General features: G+C 45.0%; 1 protein-coding gene and 1 pseudogene across 3 annotated transcripts in view; both read right to left on the bottom strand.

Annotated features, from left to right (window-relative positions):
- Window positions 1-21,920, bottom strand: part of Acoxl (acyl-Coenzyme A oxidase-like) — a 287,456-nt gene that overhangs the window by 26,811 nt on the left and 238,725 nt on the right. For all 3 annotated transcript variants that reach the window (XM_006500273.2, NM_028765.3, XM_011239808.1), the window contains one exon: window positions 13,013-13,083. In XM_006500273.2, the coding sequence (XP_006500336.1) occupies window positions 13,013-13,083 (71 nt within the window). The remainder of the gene's footprint in view (window positions 1-13,012; window positions 13,084-21,920) is intronic.
- Window positions 9,382-9,518, bottom strand: Gm23101 (annotated as a pseudogene).

The raw sequence follows: 21,920 nt of genomic DNA, 5'->3' as shown, positions 1-21,920 counted from the left end.
ATTCCATGCCTACGCCCCTCTCTTTTGAAATGGCAAACTCCAAGCTGAAACGTCCACATTCTTAGAAGTTCTCTGTATCTTAAATCTTGTCCAAGGACCCCTCCATTAACATAACTTCTTGCCTCTTGGGTTCTCACAACTACATGTTTTTCCCCTCCGTTACACAATCTGCCTGCTGGTGTAATTATCTGGGCACGTGATTCACTCCTTGATCACAACATGATCAAAACGCTCATGCATCTTGGAGTGCCCCACTGTGCCCAGGCCAGTATCCGGGCCCCATGTGCACTTTGTGAAACCAATGAGTTCCGAGAGCCTTGGTTCCCAGGAGCCTAGGCCTACTGGGACTCGAAACAGAAGAACTAAGGGGGCTGCCTGCAATTTATGACAAGCCGGTGGCCTGCATACATAGCCCGGCTGCATAATAAGCCGGGGGATGAAGCAAACGGGTCTAGTTGGCCTGTGGTGTCAGAGAAGATGAACAAAGCTTATTAACACAGGGGAAGAGCAGCGTGAGTACAGAACAGCTTCCCCCAGCAGCAACCCAGTTCTCTCACTGTGATGAAGTGGTCTGCCTCCGGCCTCAGCCTTTAGCCGCTTGGGATCCCTGTTATTGCCTTGTAAAATTGATGGGCGATGGTGCGATCTCCCGGTTTAAGGAATTTCTGTCAGCATTAGCAAGAAAATACCAGCTTTGCGATTTCTAAGGGCATTCCTTATATCAGAAAAGTGACTTAAATTGGGCTGGACTGGAGCAATGCCTACCTCCTGAGCTTTCAAGTTCCCCACTGAGTCCCCTCCAGGTCTCAGCTGTGAGCGCAGGTAAGGCAGCCACAATAATTTTTAACCCCAAAGCAGGGGAAGGCAGTGTGGTGTCCATTTTAGTGTCCTTTTATTTGACCATTTGAGGAAGTTGCTCATAATTAAAGTTCAGCTTCCAAACTATTTGGAGATGTGTCCCTGTTTTAAAAAACCCAACCCAGTCACAATCTAGGTATTCTAGGAGTGGGAGGTGGGGATGGAGTCTCATGTGGCTCTTTGGCTGGCTCTGTCTTTAGCACCATATTCTGTAGTAGAGGTGATTTCTCGTCAGGACAGCCCACATGCTGCTGGGGTCACGGTGTATCAAACACACAGGAGTTGACAAAAGGCAGGGACAGCCCCCCAGCAGCCTTCTTCTTCTTCTTCTTCTTTTTTTTTTTTTTTTTTTCGAGACAGGGTTTCTCTGTATAGCCCTGGCTGTCCTGGAACTTACTTTGTAGACCAGGCTGGCCTCGAACTCAGAAATCCGCCTGCCTCTGCCTCCTGAGTGCTGGGATTAAAGGCGTGTGCCACCACGCCCGGCGCCCCAGCAGCCTTCTGTCTGCCTTACTGATAAGTCTGGATGCAGATGCATCCTGGTCTCCAGATGACAGAAAATGAAAAGCACAGGAGATGAGATCAACACACACAGGGAGATGAAAGAAAGACGTGAAGGAGACTTTGACCATCTTTTTATGAGCTAGTGAAGAGTCGGGGCAAGTGAGGGTGATAGGAAGATAGTTCTCCTGCAACCCGGTGACACAGTTAGCCTGAGGTTGCCATACTCTGGCAAACCCACTCTCCACCTTGTAGATATTATCATGTAGAACAAATTCAGCAAGCTAGCTATGCATGCTAGGCTACACACTCGGGATCCTTGTATAGCTTACTGTGCAGGCTGGTTGAGACAGTCTGGTTCTTAAATGTTCTCCAAAAACCTGTTTCTTAGAGGTTTTAACTCCAACTTGGAACTTTTAAGAGGTAGGTCATGGTGATACGTCTTTTGGTCATTGGTTCAAACCCTTGAAGGAATACTGGGAGTTGGGCTCTTCTGTCCTTCCTAGCATCCTGGCTCAAAATGAATGGCTTTGCTCTACTACACAGCTTTCCCAAACCAGGCACCCAAAAGCAGGGCAACCACCCAATCCTAGACCAAAACCTTTGAAACATTGAGCCAAAATAGAGCTTTAACCTCTTTTCTCCCCTTTCATTTTGTGGTGTTGGGAATCTTACCACTGAACTATATCCCCAGCCCTCAGGATGATGGGCCTGTACCACTATACCTCCTAAACTGTTTTCTATATAAGTTTCTTAGTCTGGGTATTTGTTACAGTCACAGAAAGCTGACTCACACATTGGCAGAGAAGCACACCCCTATTGCATGCATTGAAAATGGAGAGTTGTGGAATTTTGATCCCAACTTAGCTTACTGTCATCTTCAGTTCTCGACCATCCCTGGCTTCTTTCTTATCTTATTTTGTCTATGAACTCCCATTACTATGCACCATTTGTTGAAGAGGCTGTCTTTTCTTCTGTTGGATTTGCTGTTGATTTTTCAACAAGCCAGGTGGCCCTGTTTGTGCACATATTTCTGCATTTCCCTGCATGGTGTGAGCCACTGAGCCATGTGCATCTACCAACAATGCGGTCTTGATGACTCTAATTACAACAGTTGAAACTGTTCTGACTGATGCCTCCCACTTCATTTTCTTCTCACGACATTTTAGGCTCTTCTAGGTGCTTTTCGTTACTTAAAAATTTCAGAATGATTTTGTGCCCAGCAATAAGAGATTTTAAAATAGGAGTTATGTTCAACCTGCACATCATGATAAAAAGAACTTATATATTTACTGGATAGAAGCCTCTAGGGGATGAGTCTCTCCATTTACATAGATCTACTTTGATTTGCTTCACCAGCATTTCAAATCACTCTCACATGGCCAAGCCCCCACACACATGTTTTGGTAGATTTATTACTAGGTATTTATGAGCTTTTTCATTTTTGATATTGTACATGGTACTTTCAAAAATTCAGTATCCAGGTACTCATTACTAGCATCCAAAAATAATATCAATATTTTCATGTTGGCCTTGTATCTATAGCTTTGGTGGACTCCGTTTTAAGTTCCAGGAATTAATTTCTTTCTTTCTTCTTTTGCCCCCTTGTCTCTTGTTTTGACACTCGTCTGAGTGTGTCCAACCATTTGACATTGTGACACAACATCATCATCTATAGGGTTTATACTTGAGAAGGGTGCAATCAGTTTATGTATTTCTTTGAAAAGCATGAAATTTAAGTGAGTTTACTGTTCTGCATTGGGTATATTCATAGCTACCCCAGGCCCCCTGGAGCATGTGGCTGCCAGTTGGGCCTAGCTGCTAGGGCCTTTTAAACAGATAAGCAAGCATGTCACATGTAGGTAGTGCTTGCTTTTCTTCTTTCTTGTCTAAAAGGATACAGCTTGTATTCTGTTGTTTCTTGTCTTATTGCACTGGATTCTGGAACCAATGTCAAAGGCACTTTCTTTATGGACTGCTTCCTTCTTGGAACTTTTAGTAAGCAGGCCTCTTCTCTTCTTCTCCTCCTCTTCCTTCTTTCTTCCTCCTCTTCCTCTTCCCCTTCCTTTTCTCCTCCTCTTCCTCCTTTCCTTTTCCTCTTTTCTCATTTTCCTCTTTCTTCTCCTCTTCACCCACTTCCTCCTTGTCCTCTTTCTCCTCTTATTCCTTCTCGTACCCTTTGTCCCCTTCCTCCTTCTCCTCTTCCCCCTCTTCTTCCTCATGCCACTGTGGCAGTATATGGTAGGTTTTCCCAGTTTTTGAGCTAACTTTCTATTTTGTTTTCGGCAACTCTGGGATATGAAGCTTTCTGAGGATGCAGAGAACTCCATATGTGCACTCCATGCCCAGGGTTACAGCTTGTCTGTCTTCCAGTGTCTATTTTTAAGTGACTTCTTACATTTAACAGAAATAATAGCCATGAATACCTCTGAGGTTTTTGTTGTTGTTTTTGTTTGTTTTGTTTCCATAATCTGGGTCTTTTACTTTGAAAGGCAAGCCAGCCTTGTGTAAATAATTGCTCCCAGTCTTAGCATTTAGTGTTTTCAGCTCTGTACAAAGCCCTTCCAGAATGTAATATATTAACCAGACACTGTGGATGGGCCGTTCTGAGCTGCCCTTTCCCACTTGGCTAAGGCCTCAGAATACTAGTTATCTTGATCCCACCCAGTCCTTGACAGTCCAGAAGGAGTAGAAAAGGAAGAAAGGTTTCCTCAAAGTTGGAAAGATTTCAGCAGAAGTCTTTGAGAAAGGACAGCAATTGCTTAGCTGGTGTCTTCATGTGGACTATTTTAGTCTAAACATAATACATTTTTGATGGGTGGTGGTGGTGTACACCTTTAATCCCAACACTCAGGAGACAGAAGTAGGCAGATCTCTGTGTGATCCAGGCCAGGCGAGTTCCAAGACAACCAGAACTATATACAAAGAAACCTTGTCATATGGGAGGTGGAGATTAAAATAAAATATAAATCCACTTCCCTCCCTCCCTCCCTCCCTCCCTCCCTCCCTTCCCTCCTTCTGTTCCTCTCTCTTTTTATTTCTCTTTGCTGCCTGCCTAGATTCTGGCAGAAGAAAGCACGAAACCTAACTAGTCCTTCACCCTTCCCACCACATACTATAACTGACATCCTGTTGGTTTTTTTTTTTTTTCTTTAATGGAAAGTTAAACATAAAACCAACCAAGTTTAAGCAACTAAAATTTAGTAAGGACAAAAGGAAGAGTTCATCAGGTGTAGAGAGCAGAAGTCGTGAACTCTCAAACGATTCCTGTTATTACTCAGGGTGCAGATGTGACTGGTGGTGAGCTGCCTCCTGTGAGTGCTGGAGTTTACCACCTTGTCAGCCACCCAGTGTGACTTTTCCCATAACAGTAGCACCAGTGTCCCTTTAGCTGTCTTCTGGGAAATCTGTGTTCTTCTAGACACAGGACAGCTGTGTGACTGTCTTCTAGGCTGGATCCTCAGTACTGAAAAATGGGCAGTGTCCACCGGGCTCTCTTCCCTCAACATACTGCCCTGTCTCTTAGAGCTAAATGCTGCTCTCAGCTTCCTGTGTGTGATTCCCACCAAACGCCTTTGCTCCAAGTGATTGCCGTTTTCTTGCCCTGTCTTCTAAGTTGCAGCTTAAAAGGAAATCTACTCTGTACATCTGTACATGGAGGAAATGGGGGACAGAGTATGCCAGGAGGCCTAATCGCCACAGGCCCTGTGCCTGGCATGCATGGGTAGGTCCCCAGAGAGCTGAGCCTGCCATGCTTGGAGGAGCAGCTTGCTACATTTTCAAACATGAGGATTTCTGCCACCTAGCTTCTTTTCTGCTTAGCTATTGATTTAGATGTTTAACAATCTAACAAGGGCTGGTTAGATGTACACAACTTTGCAACCGCTTCCATCTGGGTGTGTGTCCCCATGGTGACAAAGGGCATGGGCAGCCTGATGATAGTTATACAGAATGACATTGGCCCCTTTCTCCTAAGCAGAGAGCTTTGTGAGGAGATGGTTGGAGTGTAGAATCCCACAGCAGACAAGACCCTTCTACCTTTCTCCCTGCAGTGCTCAGGCCCCTTCCTCTCCTCCCTTGGCTTCTGGCTTAGAGGCTTCACTCTCAGAACAATTCTAGGACAACTACTCATGGCAGCTTTTGTTAGATTCTCTCCCAGAACACCTCAATACCCACTCAAGAAGATCAGTTTTTCCGGGCCAAGGAAGGAACACTAAATGCTGTCTAAAGACACCTCTGGGTCGGGTGGGGGAAATTTGCAGATTGGAACAGAATACTCAGGGCTCCCTCCGGGGAGGCAGTTGTCAGGGTTGCTGTTGTGCATCAGCTTTCAAGGCACACATCACACATGGGTGCACTTAAACTACGACTCTATACATGAAAAACTCAGAACATACCTTGTCCCGTCAACAACACTGATAAGTGCTGTGGAGCACACAGTCACCTAAGTTTAATTTCCTGTGGAGATACAGACACTTTGCTCCAATGCCACCTCCTCCTCTGAGTCCTCCCTAAACCCATGTTGACTATGGTCGTCTATCCTCCTCGGGGCTTGGTGTATTCCAGGGTGTTTGCATATTTGGGTGCAGTGATGTCACTGATTAGTTACCTTGGTCTATACAAAAGTAGCGGCTGCCTTACTGACATTTGCACACCCAGTGCCTAGCACAGAGTCCGACACATAACAGGCACCCACAGATGCTTTAGAAATGGAATTGTAGCAAATATGCACAACAGCAAGGGAAATAACTCTTCTGCCTGCTAGTCACCGGGCCCAATAGTCCACCATTATTCCTTGACTTTAAAAGTCCTACAAGCTGAAAGGTTAGTTGTCCATACCAGAGATTACTTCCAGAATTAAAATTACACTGGGATGAGATTTGGTGGAGTGCTTTAAGCAGATCTCTGCAGAATTTTGTCACACTTAACTTGTGAGAAGCCCTCCAAGTGTGATGAAGGGGAGTTTTCCAGTGACAAGAAGTGACAAGAAGTGACAAGAAGTGACAAGAAGTGACAAGAAGGAGAGAAAAGCATTTCTTTCTGGGAGTCAAGGTTTGACCCTGATTTTTATATCATCAGTATCGGTTTCCCTTCTGATGTGCATAAGCATTGAGACAAAAGTTTGCAAAGGAGCCAGGCTTCAAACTTTATCAGCCACATAATAGGAACCCAGCCAACTTTCATTACATAAAATTTCTTAGGATTGTTGTGGTCACTCATGCATTCTTGTCTGTGTGGCCCTTGGTTGCAAGGAATAGAAAAGACCATGGGAACAGAACAGTGGCTAAAAGCTGGCTTTCACCATCAGAGTCCCTGACACCAGTCATGGCATGAACGGGACTCAGAACACGCACCAGTACTCTTCATCCTGGACTGAATTTGGACAGGCAATCAAGCTTCAGATGAGAGCTCATTTCTTCCTGTGTGGGAGGCTCAATCCCATGACCAGTCCCAGATGACTGACTGGTGGTCTTGGGCATGTTTGGGGCACTCAGCCTGTACAACAAACAGCCCCTAAAGGGCCATGACTTAAGGGACAAGGGGAAACTTTTGCTGATGGGAGACTAGGGATGGAGTCTTTGGGCCTGAAAAGGGCCACCTGCAGAAGAAAGGACATCATATTTGGCCTAGTGCTTGAGGAGAGGTGTTTGCGATTAACCATTGGTTGCTAGGTTTGGTTCTTAAACTGGCTACCTCCTACACACATTGAGAAAAGGAAGAAAGAGCAGTTAGAGTCAGGAAAGAGGGAAAAACCCACCTCGCCCACTTGACAGGCGCAAATTGCTGCTTGCCAGAAGCCTGTCAGGGCGGGACAGTCCCCTCTGAAAGCTCTGCTCGGAGACTTAGTTGCCTTGGTGAGTACACTTTGGGAACCAAAGGTCTCTTCTAAGCACAAAAGGACACAAAGGGCACCTGTGTGGAGGCTCAGCACTGTGCCCCATACTAGATGCTGAATGGCTCAGGCACTCCTCTTTGGCCAGGCAGTGTGGGGGAAGGGGAACTTTGAGAGAAATGAAGCAGAAAGAATCTTTGTGACAATGACAATTTAAGAGACACTAGACAACCAGCTTGCTGGGCGCCTCTGAACTTTCTGGAGGGGGGCAGCGCAGTGGAGCCGTCATGTGGAAAATCTCCTTTCTCCTCAGCACAGCCCTTTCCAAGTGAAGGCACAGGCATTGTGTTCCTGGTGAAAGCCCTTACTCCTGACAGGATTCCACCAGGCTAGGAGAAAATGCCTGCTTCTGGAAGAGGTTGACTTGGTAAATGTAGAAGGCTCAAGGGTCAGGTCGTGTCTGCAACTAGAAGACTTCTAGTTTGAAGAAAGGTTCCAGTGTCTCTGGTCTCTTAAACACTGGTAGGTGGAAAAACAGTTGCATCTGGCCAGACTTAGTGGCAGGAGAATGTGTGAGAGGGAGGCCCTCTTTCCACATCTGCCCAGGTTCCTCTTTGCACCTGGGGCAGCACTAATGCTTTGTGGGTGGTATGGTGTTAAAGAAGCTTCCAGAAGCATTTGGCCCTGCAAATTCACCATGATCTCTGTGGGTTTGCTCAGCCCAGGCATCACACCTGACAGCTGTGTCCACCATCCTCAGTGGGCACCGCGTATGCTGCCAGGTGGATAGGAACCAAGAGAGACGGTTATCATGTCTCCTTAAAACATAGTATCTCCATCCCACCACAAGGCAGCTCAGCTTCCCTCCCAGCCAGAGAGCACTCCAGGGATCAGGCCAGCACACTGTGGTTACCACTTCCTAGGCAGCCCTACCAAAAGCTCTACAGTTTGGGAGCAGCAGTGGAAGGCTACGTGATAAGCTGCTGGCTACCTGTTGGTTTGTTTATTTAGTTATTTCCACAGGCAGCTTCATTCTTTTTTACTGTTTCCTGTGGGCCATGTGCTGTGATGCCAGCTTCTACCTACAGGAAGGGCTATCTTCACCCTCACAAGTCCTAGCCTTAGGCGGGGAAACTGAGCCAGGCCCAGGCTGGGGACTTTAGTCTGGTCACTCACTGGCTAGGGGGTGCCTTGCTGCTACTGTCTTGCTTCAGGGATGGCATAAGCCAAGTGTCCTTCAGCACTTGTCACCTAAGCTAGGAGTAGTGGCAGCTCCCCGGTAGGGTCACTGTCCCATGAGCACACTACTTCCTTTTCTAGTTTATCCAAGGGAGGAATGGAAGCCTGGAAGGTGAAGGCCTTAAGATGTTCTAGACCCAAGGAGGCTCCTGACTTCCCAGATGGAAAACAAACTCTGCCTATTAGATGTGTCAGAGCAAGAGGTGCAGGAGCAAAGTGAGGAGGGGTGACTGTCAGACTAGAACATGATGGCCCAAATGCAGTGTCACCTAGATGCTGACCACTGGTAGTCTGTCACCCTCCAAAGACATGTTTCAAACGTGTTAGGACAAACCTGGTGGGAATGGGGACCGAAGAGTCTTCACAAGTGCTGAGAGAGAAGCTGGAGAGGCAAGGTAGGACTATTTGGTTGAGAGAGGGCATTAGTTACTTACACAAAGCCATGACTGAAATGCCCAACAGGAATAATTTAAGAGAGAAAAGGCTTATGCCTTGTGGTTTCCAGAGGTTTCAGTTTCTGTGGTTCAGAAAGCATGGCAGCGTTCATGGCGGTGCGAGACTGTAGTGTGTCTTGTGACTCCATCAAAGCCTGGCTTCCTGTATGTGCTCTTAAGGTGCTGGGGAGGAAGAGGTATTGGAAGCAGGGCTTCTCTGTTGGTCCTCTTACCTTCTGGTACTTGTTGCTTATTCTGACCTGGACAAAAGCTTTGGCTTCTACGATCTTGAGTTCTGCTGCTTCTGTTTCTTCCAGGGGTATCTGAATTTGCTGCAGCTGTATGTTCTCGCTGCTCATGTCTTCTGTCTTCTTGGAGGTGCATGTATAGAACATCTTCATGGGTTAGACTAAAGCACCTGTCCTCTGTTTTCAGTAATGTTGGACCACTGGAGGAATCAACAGTATGCATGGAAATGGAATATACTTGGACTACCCTACCACATGTGTAAGTGTTGAAAGTGTATTCCTCTACAACCATAAATTATAAGTCAAGTTTCCCAACAAGAGTCAGTACATTCCAAGTGCAGTGAATGAGCACTGTCCTAGGAACATCACCTGCTTGGCCATGGTCTACTCTTGACAAGTATGTTTTGGTTTTCGTTGCTGTTGTTTGGATCCCAAGAAATTATTGTAAGGAGAAGTCAAAAATTGCAATGTATAAAGAAGAATAATGAATAGGAAGTGTTAGATTGTGGTGGGAGAAGAGAGGGCAGGGTAGAAGAGGGAATATGGGGAAGGATAAATGACACTAGGGATCTTTCAAAGAAATATATATATATATATCATATATATTATATGCTATATATATATATATAATATATATATATAATATATATATATCACTCATAAAATGAGTTAAGATAGAGTTAATCCAAAACAGGGTGACAATGTCTCTACTAGATACATAGTCTAATAAATAAAAGTCTTGTGCCAAGAATGGGTTACTTATTTTTGGAGTTGTTGTTCCATGAGGTCCCATAGACCTCAAATATTATAGGTCACACTCCAGAAGCTACAGTAAGACCCTATTGCTGAAGATACCAACCACACTTGTGACTATGAGCATGGAAAAATCAAACTGGTCCTAACCTGTATGCTTCATCCCTACTGGCTAGATTTCATCATTCTGAAAGTTTTATATATACTATTAGAGAAGGAAAGTAGTCATCAATGTTATATAGCTGTGACTTTTGTGAGCTACAGCAATGATTAGCTTGCCAAGGCATGCAATAGTGGCAGGAACATCATGTAAGTAACCAACAACTTTCTCATTGGATTTAAGCTCTGCTCCATATATTGAAACTCATACTAGATCTGATAATGGGCCAAGAGCCTATGGCCACACAGGTCACAGGTACTAGGTGAGAAAATCTGCTATTATTTATTTTCTAAGTGGACACAGTATTAAATTGACTCCTAATGACTTATCATTAAACATACAGGTCAATGAATTCTCAACCTTCTATAATCCAAGGGAGGAATGGAAGCCTGGAAGGTGAAGGCCTTGAGAAGCTTCTATTTCACAACAGATGGTGATTAACATAGAGACCCACAATTGTCCAAAGTGCAGAGAATTAGAGACTTAGGAATGCTCAGCTCTGAATGGAATATTTATAATACACTTGCTCCTTTCAAGGCTCAGAGATCATTGTAGCAGAGGTTATATGAAGATGGTAAGGGCCAGAAAGTGGATAACCCAAACAGTGTTTTCTGAGCACAGCAGGATAGCTGCACATATGAACTACAGTTTTGTGACAGCATGCAAAAGACTTGTGCAAATACAGACCAAATCCCAGTGTGGAGAGGGGAGTTAAGGGGAGTTGGGCACACAGTTGGGCTCCCACCCCTAGGGAAGGAGCTATTGGCAATTGACAGCTGCTGGGAAGGGGGATGGATCTTGGAGGAGTTGGGGGAGGGAGACAAATACGATCAAAATACTCAACTACACACACACACATGCATGCATGCATGCACGTACACACAAAAGAATTTTACTACATATAAACTCCAAGTACACCAAAGTGAACATCAAGGGTCAGCTGATTGAGTGTTCAAAATGATCTATTGTTCTCTTACATCCTTTTATACATATCCACAAAAAAATCCTACACATTCCTGTCACACCCACATGGTGGCCTCTCCTAAGTGACATGAAAGAAACCTCAATCTCTTGAAAAAAAAATTACAAAGTAGTCTTCGTAGATATGAGCAAAGCACACATTTTTGTTCAGTGAAACTTCTTTGATGAGGCCTGCTCAAATATCTCGAAGATACTGTAAAAAACACCCACAGACAGCTCTCTCAGTTAGTGTGGTCATACAGTCTGAAGAAACATGAAGGAAAACACAAAATCCTGAGAGGTGCACACATTCCAAAACATCTTGGGAAAGCTTGACCTTCTCCCAAGTCCAAGTGTTTATGTCTAACCAAGTGGACTAAAGGAGCCGTCTCTCCTGGTGCAGCCGTGAGAGGCAACAGGAGGCAGCTTGGGAGGAGGGGTGGCCTTCAGGTAGCTTCTGTTTTTACTCACTTGTCTTAGCTCAGAAGAAATCGAGAGAGGGACTCAGACACATGACCACAAGGGCAACTAGAAGTAGCCGGATGGTGTGGCCTCCTGAGCTTAGTGGTTCTGTTCTCTGAAAACACCTCTGAGATGCCCACATAAGTTTCAGTGAGGCTCACTTACAGGACGGAATGGAACCCAGTAGTCTCTCCCCCTGAACAGGGGTCCAGGTGATCAGGAGAGGAGAGAGAGAAGATGCCGGACAGAATGCAAAGGAAGAGGACGAAGGTTCTGTGTCTTGACCCATGAATGGATAATGGATAAAAGGTGAGTGTCTGTGACCAAGGCTGCTTCAAGGTCACAGGAAACCAACCAGTCCTTGGAAGGACAGGCTGAGGCATGGAGCTCATAGCAGGGAATGAACATCAGTGTGGGAGACCTCAGACTACCAAAACATCTCATGTGCTTAAATCTGTCAGGCCAAGTCAGGGCCTCACACAGCCTGGACTCAGATGAACTGGGCTTCCCAGATAAACTCAACACTTGGAATCAGCAGACCTTCCTTATTATAAAATAAGCATCATTGAAAGTTAAAAAAATAACACAAACAAACAAAAAAAATAGACAGACCAAAAATATCACCCCTTAGGCAAATGAGTTGAAAAATCCCTTAAGAGTAACATCCTATTTTTTTCCCACCCATTTCTCAAGTCAGAAGACACCTGGTAAAGAAACTGTATTTAGGTAAAGAAATGCAACTCCTGGTATACACGGTTTCCTGAAGGCACAGGATGGAAATGACATCATGGAAACACTGGTGTTCAAGGTCAGTATGTACATTTCTAGGTGAAAACAGGAGGCTTAGTCATCAGTGGAAACGTGCGTGTGTCTCTACACTTGCGAGCCGCTTTCTTGCCTTCAGACACAGTTTTTATTAAGATTGCACAGGCTGTTTGCCTGACCTTTATCGGCTCTCCTAAATGCACACCCTAAATATAGGTTATACCGCACTTCTGTCCATGCCATCAGGGAAGAGATAAAATGGTTATTCCTGAGAAGAAAAGGAGTTTGTTTTCGATTCAAGGACAAAGAACCTAAGACATGAGTTGACTGTCTCGACAGTTGACACAAGTGGTCTGATTTGTATGGCATTCCCGCTGGTGACGATAGGGAGGATGGGGCCAACCAGGAAGGTGTGGGATTCTTTGTCTTAATTAAAAAGTATAAATCGGAGACATGGAATTTGGCCAAGTCTCATAAATCTGCTGAAAGAATCGAGACTGTCAGAGAAGTTTAAATAAAACCAACCAGGTCCACTGAGAATCACGTAGGCTCCCTGCTAGTTGTCGACACCCACTTCCCTGTCACTTCTGTGTTCCACAGACTGTGGTTGTGCTCATTAACCAGCCACCCTCCCGCCAGCCACTGACAAGTGTATCCCCGTGGAGCACAAAATTCAGAGATGATAAATTTACTCCCGCTTGTAAAAAAAAAAAAAAAAAACAAAAACCGGTGCTCTCCTCCGGGCAATCAAAAAACGCTAGGAGGCTTTAAGGAAATAAGAATTTAGCTGATAACCTACCTTCATTAGCAAAGCCTGGTCCTCCCTGTTGGGACATTGCCTCACTGCCGTCGTGAACTGCTCTAGTGCAACTGGAAGGGAAGAGACAGAAAGGTGAGTGGCCTCCCTGGGGACTGCCAGCACTGCCATGTGGGGGACAACCTCATGGTTATGGCAAAAACACATGGCATGCTGGGTGTGGCTGCTTGGGGGCATGTAGAGTTCCTTGCCTGCTCACTACATGGGCTGAAATCCGTGTCAGTGACTTCCCCACAGTGGGCTAGGCAGATCACAAGGCCAGCCCGCATCCGTGGGAACCACCAGAAAGTCCTAGGTTCAGCCACTGCATGAGCCATCCTGAGAAAACACTCAATCTCCATTCCAGTGACTCCGTAAAGAGAATCCCAACAGCCTTGGTACCTTTGGTATCTACCTTTAACTACCCTCTTCCACAGTGATTTCCACTGCATTAATTCACTATGTGGTTGAAGCATAATATGTCCCCAGATGTTGACCCAAGCAAGCCCCAGACTTCCCCAGATGTAGTTAGTCATTTTTCCTCAACTTTCTCCAACAGAATGGCTAAGGAAAACACAAGATGGCTCATAGAACAGATTTTAATGGATATTTAAATTAGCCTTACTGGTTCTGGGCATGCTACAGTTTCTATAAAGTACCTTCCTCTTTTCTGTATCTAAGGCCAGTCTCTCATCAAAGGCCTGCTATGTGAGCACTGGTTTTTATCTAAGTAAGCACATAGACTTTTCTTTTTCCCCTACTTGTGGTTTTGACTGTGTTATTTCACTTTTGAAGGTGTTTGCGTAAGATAATTCCCTGCCATCCCTGAACTTCAGTCCTCTTCCTTTGACAGGGATAGATGGACCCTTTACTGTCTAATCTCTCTGGATTGCCCTCTTGCTGCTGGACTCAGTGCTGGGTTCATACACCTGTCCTTCACCACTGCTCTGCTGACAGTTACCACAGCGGAGCCTTGCATACAAACACTGCAGGCTGCCTCAACCAACCGGGCACAGCGATGCACTACCCTAGGCTCCATCCCAACCTGAACAAAGCCTGCATGAGTGGAGAGATTTAAATCTGAAAGATTTCCTGGAGACCTCTGTTTGGATGCTTTGTCCCCAGGTGCTATTTTGGAAGATTCTAGAAATGTTTGGATTTGTGTTTAGCTAGTGGAGACAGACCATTAGGGGTGGTTTTGAAGGTAATTCCTGGTCCTGCCTCCCCGAACCCCCTACTCTGTGATTCCTGGTCTGTTGTGGTGAGAACATCTTCTGCCACACATTCTTGCCCCCATGGACAGAGCTGGCCTGCCATTTCTGTCCTACCATAATGGACTGCAACCCTTTGATACAGTAATTCAGGTGGAATAGCTTTTTGCTGTAAAGACTAGCCCACTGTATAGCTGTTGGTCTGAGAAAATGGTGGGAGACTTGAAACTCCAGAACATCTGGCTATCTTAGTCCCGTGGCAGGAGGCAATGCCCTTGGTTTTGCTCCTTATCATGACTCGCGTGCTTCTTACAAGAAGAGAGAGAAGGGAAAACTGAGGTCACCTGCTCACAGCTGCCACTGGCCATGTGCTATGGGAACTTTAGTAACCTCTGAGACCTAGGACAGAAGCTATCTCCTTAAAACAGCACTTTGTGGCAGTTATCAGAAAAAACCCCTCAACTGTGGCCTAGAATAGGTTGGCACACAATTAAATTTATCTCAACCTGCTCAGGGCTGAAGAACAACAGCGTAAGGGCAAGGAAAGACACTGGGGCACCACTGCAGCAGGGACCTCTTTACACACGGAGGCACAGTGAGTTTGAACATTCATGCCCAGGCATTATGTTGATTGATTGATTCATTTATGATCTTTAAGTTTACAGTAAGAACTGCTGAGAGCCATCGCTATACTTTCTTGGTGTGGTCCTCTTGGATACAGAAGAATATTCATATCACAGTTTTCATATGCACATAAGATACTAGTAAAAACCTTACTTTAAGGGCTGGAGAAAGAGCAAGACTCATCAGTTGAAAGTCCTTGCTGCTACTGTACACAACCCAAGTTCAGTTGCCAGCATCCATACCTGATGATTCACACCCACCAGTAACACCAGCTCCAGGGATCTCACACCTTAGTACTCCCCCAGGCACCTGCATACATGAGGTACACACTAACACAGACCCCCGACACACACACACACACAAACTGAAAAATAAAAACTCAAATATTCTTAAGACTTCTCTCTGAATTACCTTGTGGTCTTCTCCTGTCTTTCACCCTGTGCCACTTTAGGCAGATATTAAACCACGTTAAATTATCAACCCTGACAACACATGCTTCCCCCTTTCCCCTTCAGTTCTCAGGTTTCTGAGCAAAAGCCATCATCTCGGCAGTCAACAGAGCCTCGTGTTTTCTCTGCAAACAAACCCCTGTAAGTCATCAGCAGAGAGAGAGGGAAAGTCACATAGAGAAGACTCAGCACTATTTTTCTTCTCAGCATTTGGGATTTACAATAAGTTAAAAATGAAGTTTTTATCTCTGGTGATTTATCAAGCTTGAGATCTCACAAAAGATAAACAGATGCTCCAAAGAAAGAATACATCATCTTAATGTTTCATTTTGACACTTTGGGTATCTAAAAAGCACATATCTCCAATAGCTCTCTAAAAACATAATAGTTTCCATGATTTACACATTTAATATTTGTTTTAAGACACCCTGAACTGAGAATATGTCAGGAGGGGCCTCTGAAGACAATGGTCAGACTCGAAACACACGGATTATTTATAGACCAGAACTCGAGGGCTGAAAGAAAATCTGGTTGTCAACAGACAGTTGCTTTTGCAATTTTTTTTTTCTGTGTAGTTCATTTTGGTTTTTGTGTGGGTGGCTCATGTGAACTCAAAGGTTATTTGCTAAATGTTTTGGAGACTAGAATATGCTGCCCTTTAAAACTCATGTTTAAGTGTGTGCTCCTTGCAAATATTTCTAAATTTACAGTGCCCTATGGGGCAATGCTTTTTAAGAAATATATAACATCATATCCAGAAGTGCCATGATAAGGCAAGAATTTGTGCAACATCTATTTTTTTAATTAAGATATTTTTTGTTAGATATTTTCTTCATATACCTTTCAAATACTATCCCCAAAGCCCCCATACCCTCCCAATATCTATTTTTTATTGATGGTGTAGAAGGTCTTAATCTTTTTTTTAAAAAAGATTTTGAATTATTTTGTATGCATTTGTACATGTATGCATGTGTGCCTGTGTGTGCCCATGAGTGCATACATGCATGTTGCAGCCAGAGGTTGATGTCAAGTGTCATCTCCTATGGCTGATCACCTTAGTTTTTGTCCCTACACTTGGGATCACTGCTTGGGCTAGATTGGCTGACCAAGAAACTCCAAAGCTCTTATTCTTAATCCTGACGCTCATGGACACAAGCCTACCTATTCTGTTTTACTCTCTCACATTTTCTCCACCCACATGGGTACTCAGGGAATCTTATTTTGAGATGACTTACTGTTCCTTCCCCTTGTCCTCCCCCCTCCCCCATACACACTACATGTTTACTTATAGTCAGCTCAGAATGCTGACATAGATCTTTGCAGTTTACTGTACAAGTTATAATTGTTAAATCACATGGTGAGAAACAAAGGGGTAGGAACTTATTTCCAAACCAGGGAGGGTAAATTCCTGTTGCCCTTTCAGTGATTCTGAGCAGCCAGACTACCATGTGATCCAGATGTACCACTCCTGGGCATGTGCACAAAGGACTCCACAGACACTTGCTCAGCCTTATGCAGTGCTGTTCTATTCACAACAGCTAGGAAATAGGAACAACCTAATAGCCTTAGACAGACAAGAGGTAAATGAAAATGTACATATACTCTATAGAATATTACTCAGTGGTAAAGAAAATTGAAGTCACGACCTTTGGCAGTACATGGATGGAACTAGAAACGAACACATTAAATGAGGTAACCCAGACCCAGATAGACAAACATCACATGGATTCTCTCATCTGGAGCTTCTAGTTCCAGATCTTCAGATGTGCATGCATAGTCTGGAGTAACTGCAATACTCAGGAAAATAAGGTACCATTGACATGGTGGGGCCTGGGGGGAGCAATAGAGAGGAGAATAGTGGAGTACATGTGATCTGATCAGGAAAATGGAAAAGGGGAAGCTAATGGGAGCAGGGGTGGGGAGGAAGGTAACTACAGGAGGGTAGACTAGCAGTAAAGATGTCTGGAAAAAGCCAAAAGGAATCATAATATTAACTATCTACCTAAAAATACCTAAAATACCCTGAGTCATATAAGTATACATATGTAGTTCAAATGAACAATTTCCATCTGGACTGACAATGCTCTCTCCAAGAGCCTAAGACCATCTAACAGAAACCCTCACATCAGGCATGAAAAGCCCTCTTTTGAGCTGCTTGCTGGTCATGGTTGTCCAAGAGGGTCCCAAAACATTATAGACTACTGTTATTATCCTTGGTTGTCCCCCAGAGGTAGGCGGTAAGTCTCTATTAATAGAGACACCAGGCATTGCAGACACAGGGCCCAGATATCCCTGAGTTTGGAACTGACTTGAAATTCTCTTCAAGACTAGTTGAGGGCTAGTTTTCGTGGTACCAGAAGACACCATGAAAACTTCCAAAGGAGGGAAGCGACCCACAACCCTACCCGCTTTACCGTTTATGAGATATAACTACAGCCAGCCCAGTGTGATACGTCCAAGGGTGCAGTAGTGGCACACATGTCTGGCAGGAACCAACAACTCTCCAAATGGACTTACAACCCTCTCAACAAGAGGGAAATCATATCTGATACTAGAAGCCAGCTGGCTATGCAAGGCTAGTGAAGTCATAGATCTTGGAAGAGGCCTAACACCACCGCTTTACTTAACCCGCATAATCTCTAATTACATCCTAAATATTTGTCTTTATACACACATAAGTGTAGTCTCCAGCCTCATCAAGGAAATTTCCCTTTGCAACAGAGACCATTACAGAAAAGCACAACCAATCAAAATACAGAGTTCTTTTAAGAAGATATTTGTGCGTGCGTGTGCATGCATGTGTGTGTCTACATGTATGTCTGTGTGCCATATGTATGGAGATGACTTTGGAAGCTCAAAGAGGACATCAGATCCCCTGGGACTGGAGTTGTAGGTAGCTTTAAGCTGCCCGTGTGGGTGTTGGGAGCTGAACCTCGTCATTCTGGGTGAGCAACAAGCCATCTCACCAGTCCTTAATCATGATCCTTTTGAAGAGCACAAAGTACCTCACACTCCCATTTAAAATGGATTCCATGTAAAAGGCTCACCTTCATGGCTGTCCCTTTTGAACACGTGTAGAGAGAACATGGGTTCTTACTCTTTTCTATCACATTACCACCTTCCGGGTTTTTCTGACTTCATCTGGGAGAGGCCCAGAGACCCAGGACTTCTTGGGCTCTCACACAGAGCATGTGTAACTATTCCCCCAACAAGCCATAGGAGGTTCTGTAGAATGTGGACCCTGTACAACGAGCACCTTGTGTTCCCAGAATACACTCATGGGTCTGAGCTGAACATCTGACAGGAGAAAGAGGACAAGCTGGCACATCCCTTCCCTTCCTGGGGTCTCCAAAAGCCCAGCTCTGCTGAGAACTGTGAGCCAATTACATCTGCCCTTTCTCAGCACCCTAGATCCCTGGCCAGTCCCATCATTCATGTATGTGATGTGGATACACACAGAGAAGATAGGACCAGGTACAGCCATACTGAGGACTCCCTCCCTTTAGCCACTTGCATCTCATCGGTGTGACGACTAGTGTCCATTGTCAATTAGACAAAATCTAGTATTCTCTGAAAGATGGGCCTCTTGGAATCCCCCTGCAGAATTATGTTAATAACGGCGATTGAGGTGGGAAAACCTGCGGCTGTGGCTAGGATCCTGAACTGCAGAGACAACGAGGCAGAACTGAGTAGCAGCTTGTGTTCATTCCCTCTGCTTGACTGTGGATGAGAGGAAACAGAGCTTCAGGCTCCCACTGCCTTGACCTCAGCACTGTGCTCCTGGACTGTGAGAGGGAAGCAACCTTTCTCCATTAAGTTGTTTTGTGAAGAGAAACGAAGACATAGGGATCTGCACAGGCCACTGTGGTAAAGTTTGTGTGTCAGGTTGGTGGGGACTAGCGTCGAGAGAAGAAGCACATTGTCATAGCTGGCACAGGTCCTCGAGTCCTCCCCTCTGACAGCACCCTCCACCTTCAGTCTCCAGCAGGAACAACACAACACTGCGCAAACTCACTATCCACACAGTAAGATAAGTTCACTTGAAACTTCTGGTTCTATCAAAGGAAAACCGTGTCCTTCAGGTTTAAGGGCTGAGGGTGGCATGGGGGTGACACTTCGGTAGTTATAATGGGTGACAAGTTCCTAGACTCACACAGGATTGTGTTGAAGAGGTGGCCTTCAGTTAAAAGGCATTCAAGGAGGTGGCAAATCTACTTTCATAATTTTATAGAAAACGGTTTCAAGTGTAAGCTAAGTAAGGCGAGTGCAATTTGTCCAAAGACTAACTCCATTCACAACTGGAGGGAAAGTGCCAGCCCCACGAAGAATATTGGAATCAGCACTAATGGGCAAAACACGACACGCTGTTTTAAATAATGCATGCGATCATGTTTTTATTAACAAAGAAAGCCTCGTTTCAAAACACACACGTCCTTGAAAGGAATCTGAAATTAATTCTCAGTAGGCAGAACCCCATGGCATTCTGTGTTCTAATTATAATTACAACCTGCCCTTAACGCGGACATTCCAAATTATCAGGCACTTTATTAAGAAGCAGAAGAGAGGCTTCCTGCTGCATGAAGCTCACCAGCTCTGAGAAACGTCATAGACCGTTCTGCACGGAGCTGGGAAGCATGGATGCTACCCTTTCTTTAATGAGTGCTTCCTTTCTTTTTTGCCTGGAACGGGGCATACCCTTAGGGGTTCAGATACCATGAGGTTCAGAGCTGCTCTTTCTAGGGCAAGATAAATATGTGCATCACAGAAAAATATCAATTTATCACTGTAATGGCTACATCCCACTCTGGAAGCCACTGGAGACTGCTTAACATTTTTATCTCAAGCCGAGTTTTCCCCAGCCTTCAGGTGACAAACTGATACTGATGCCAGGAGGCGCTTCCTCCCCATTTGTTCCTAATAAAAGTGGCTCGGCTCTGAGTTCATTTCCATCTGGGGAGATGTTAAGGTCTAGCTTTAGCAGACTGATTCCCCTCTCTCCTTCTGTGTGCTCTTCCTTCAAAAGTGTTGCAGGCAACATCTGTGCAGGTCAGCAAAGACTGTTGGGCTCTTAGCAGTTTTCCTTTCCCCTGGAGACCTCTGCTGGAGGGCGGCAGGATGTGAAGGCAGCAACACGGGCTCCATCTACCTGCCTGCTGCAGGCTGTGTGCCTTCCTATCCTGAGGGCCTGACACAGGTCTGTCTGTGCAGACCTTTGCATTGTACACCTTGTTTTCCTGTAAGTGGTATAGGCACATTAGTGTGTAAACAGGTGCACACTTGTGCGTGCAGAGGACAGAGGAAGATGTAGGGTCTCCTACTTTTCCCCTTTAAGACAGGGTCTCTCGTTGAACCTGGAGAAAGGCTAGCAGTCTGTAAGCCCCAGTGATCCCCTGTTAATGCCCACCAAGGTGCTGGGGTCGTAGGGACACACAGCCACACCTGGCTGCATAGATCCTCACATGTGTGCAGTAAGCATTCTCACCCACAGAGACATCGCCATAGCCTCTAAACCTTTTCATTACAGAGTTTTCTATTATAAATTATTCCTGAGTTCCCTAAACACTGTCATTGAATTAATGTTCTTCTTTATATACCCAAGAACTTTGTATCTGGTCTTAAACCTGAGGGTAATTTTCTGAAAACAATCACTCTCTTAAAAAAAAAAATTAGCCAACTGAAAGTTTAGAATGGATTGGATTTCTTTTGTGCTGAGGAGACAGCAAACCTTTGATGTTTCTTCCCTGCACGCAGACCTCAAACACTCACACTTGTTTAACTTCCTCTTAAGGGACAAGATCTACTTCAGTTACAGAAACTAAGGGTTTTTTGTTTTTGTTTTTGTTTTTTTTTAATTTTTTGTTTGGTTGGTGTTTTTGTTTCTTTTTAGACTAGTGATTAACAGCTTTCTTCTTTGCATTCCGCAGAATGAGTCAGACAGTAAGACAAAGACTTGAGAGGATTCTCTGGATTCATCTTCGCCATAGTCTCACCGTCTCTGTAAATGAATCTCAGAGAAGTTGGGCATCTCTCTTGCAGTCACAGAGCTGGTAGAAGGAGAGCCAGGGCATGAGCCCAGATAACCAGCCTCTCAAGCAAGTGACCTCAGACCTCACACCAAACTCAACTATACTTGTAAGGTGCAGAGTCACTGGAAGAGTCCCAGTCCTGCCTCTAAGGTGAACCATACAAGCCCCAGACACAAAACTAACGGCTCTTCAGAGATGTTTGAGAATTGGGGGTCAAAGATGACCCATGCCTTCACCTTAGAGCTGGGTTTTGGGATGGACAGTATCTGCGGTCAGTACCCAGGGACCCAGAAGGAAGATCCCCAGCACCTTAACACCTCCCAGAATGAGGCCAATGAATGATGCATGCTGTGGATAGATGTGTGGGACATGCCTGCCTTCAACTAGGGTGTATGGGCTGGGGTGCTGTGTGTTCGGTGTGCTTCACAAATTTCTTAAGCAAATGTGGCTGGAACCATAGTTGGTTCAGGGACATAAGTAGCCTGTGACCTACAGGATAACTGGCAGCTGACCTGACCGTGGATCCTCAGATTGGCAGCCAGCCCTGAAAGCATAAGTTACCCCCTCGGTTACCACTTAACTCCAAGGGTCGTGCTGCCCA

This window comes from Mus musculus, chromosome 2 (genome assembly GCF_000001635.26).
Source record: "Mus musculus strain C57BL/6J chromosome 2, GRCm38.p6 C57BL/6J".
In the NCBI taxonomy this organism is placed as follows: domain Eukaryota; kingdom Metazoa; phylum Chordata; class Mammalia; order Rodentia; family Muridae; genus Mus; species Mus musculus.
The sequence above is the reverse complement of the archived record's forward strand: the minus strand, read 5'-3'. Positions and strand labels throughout refer to the sequence as shown.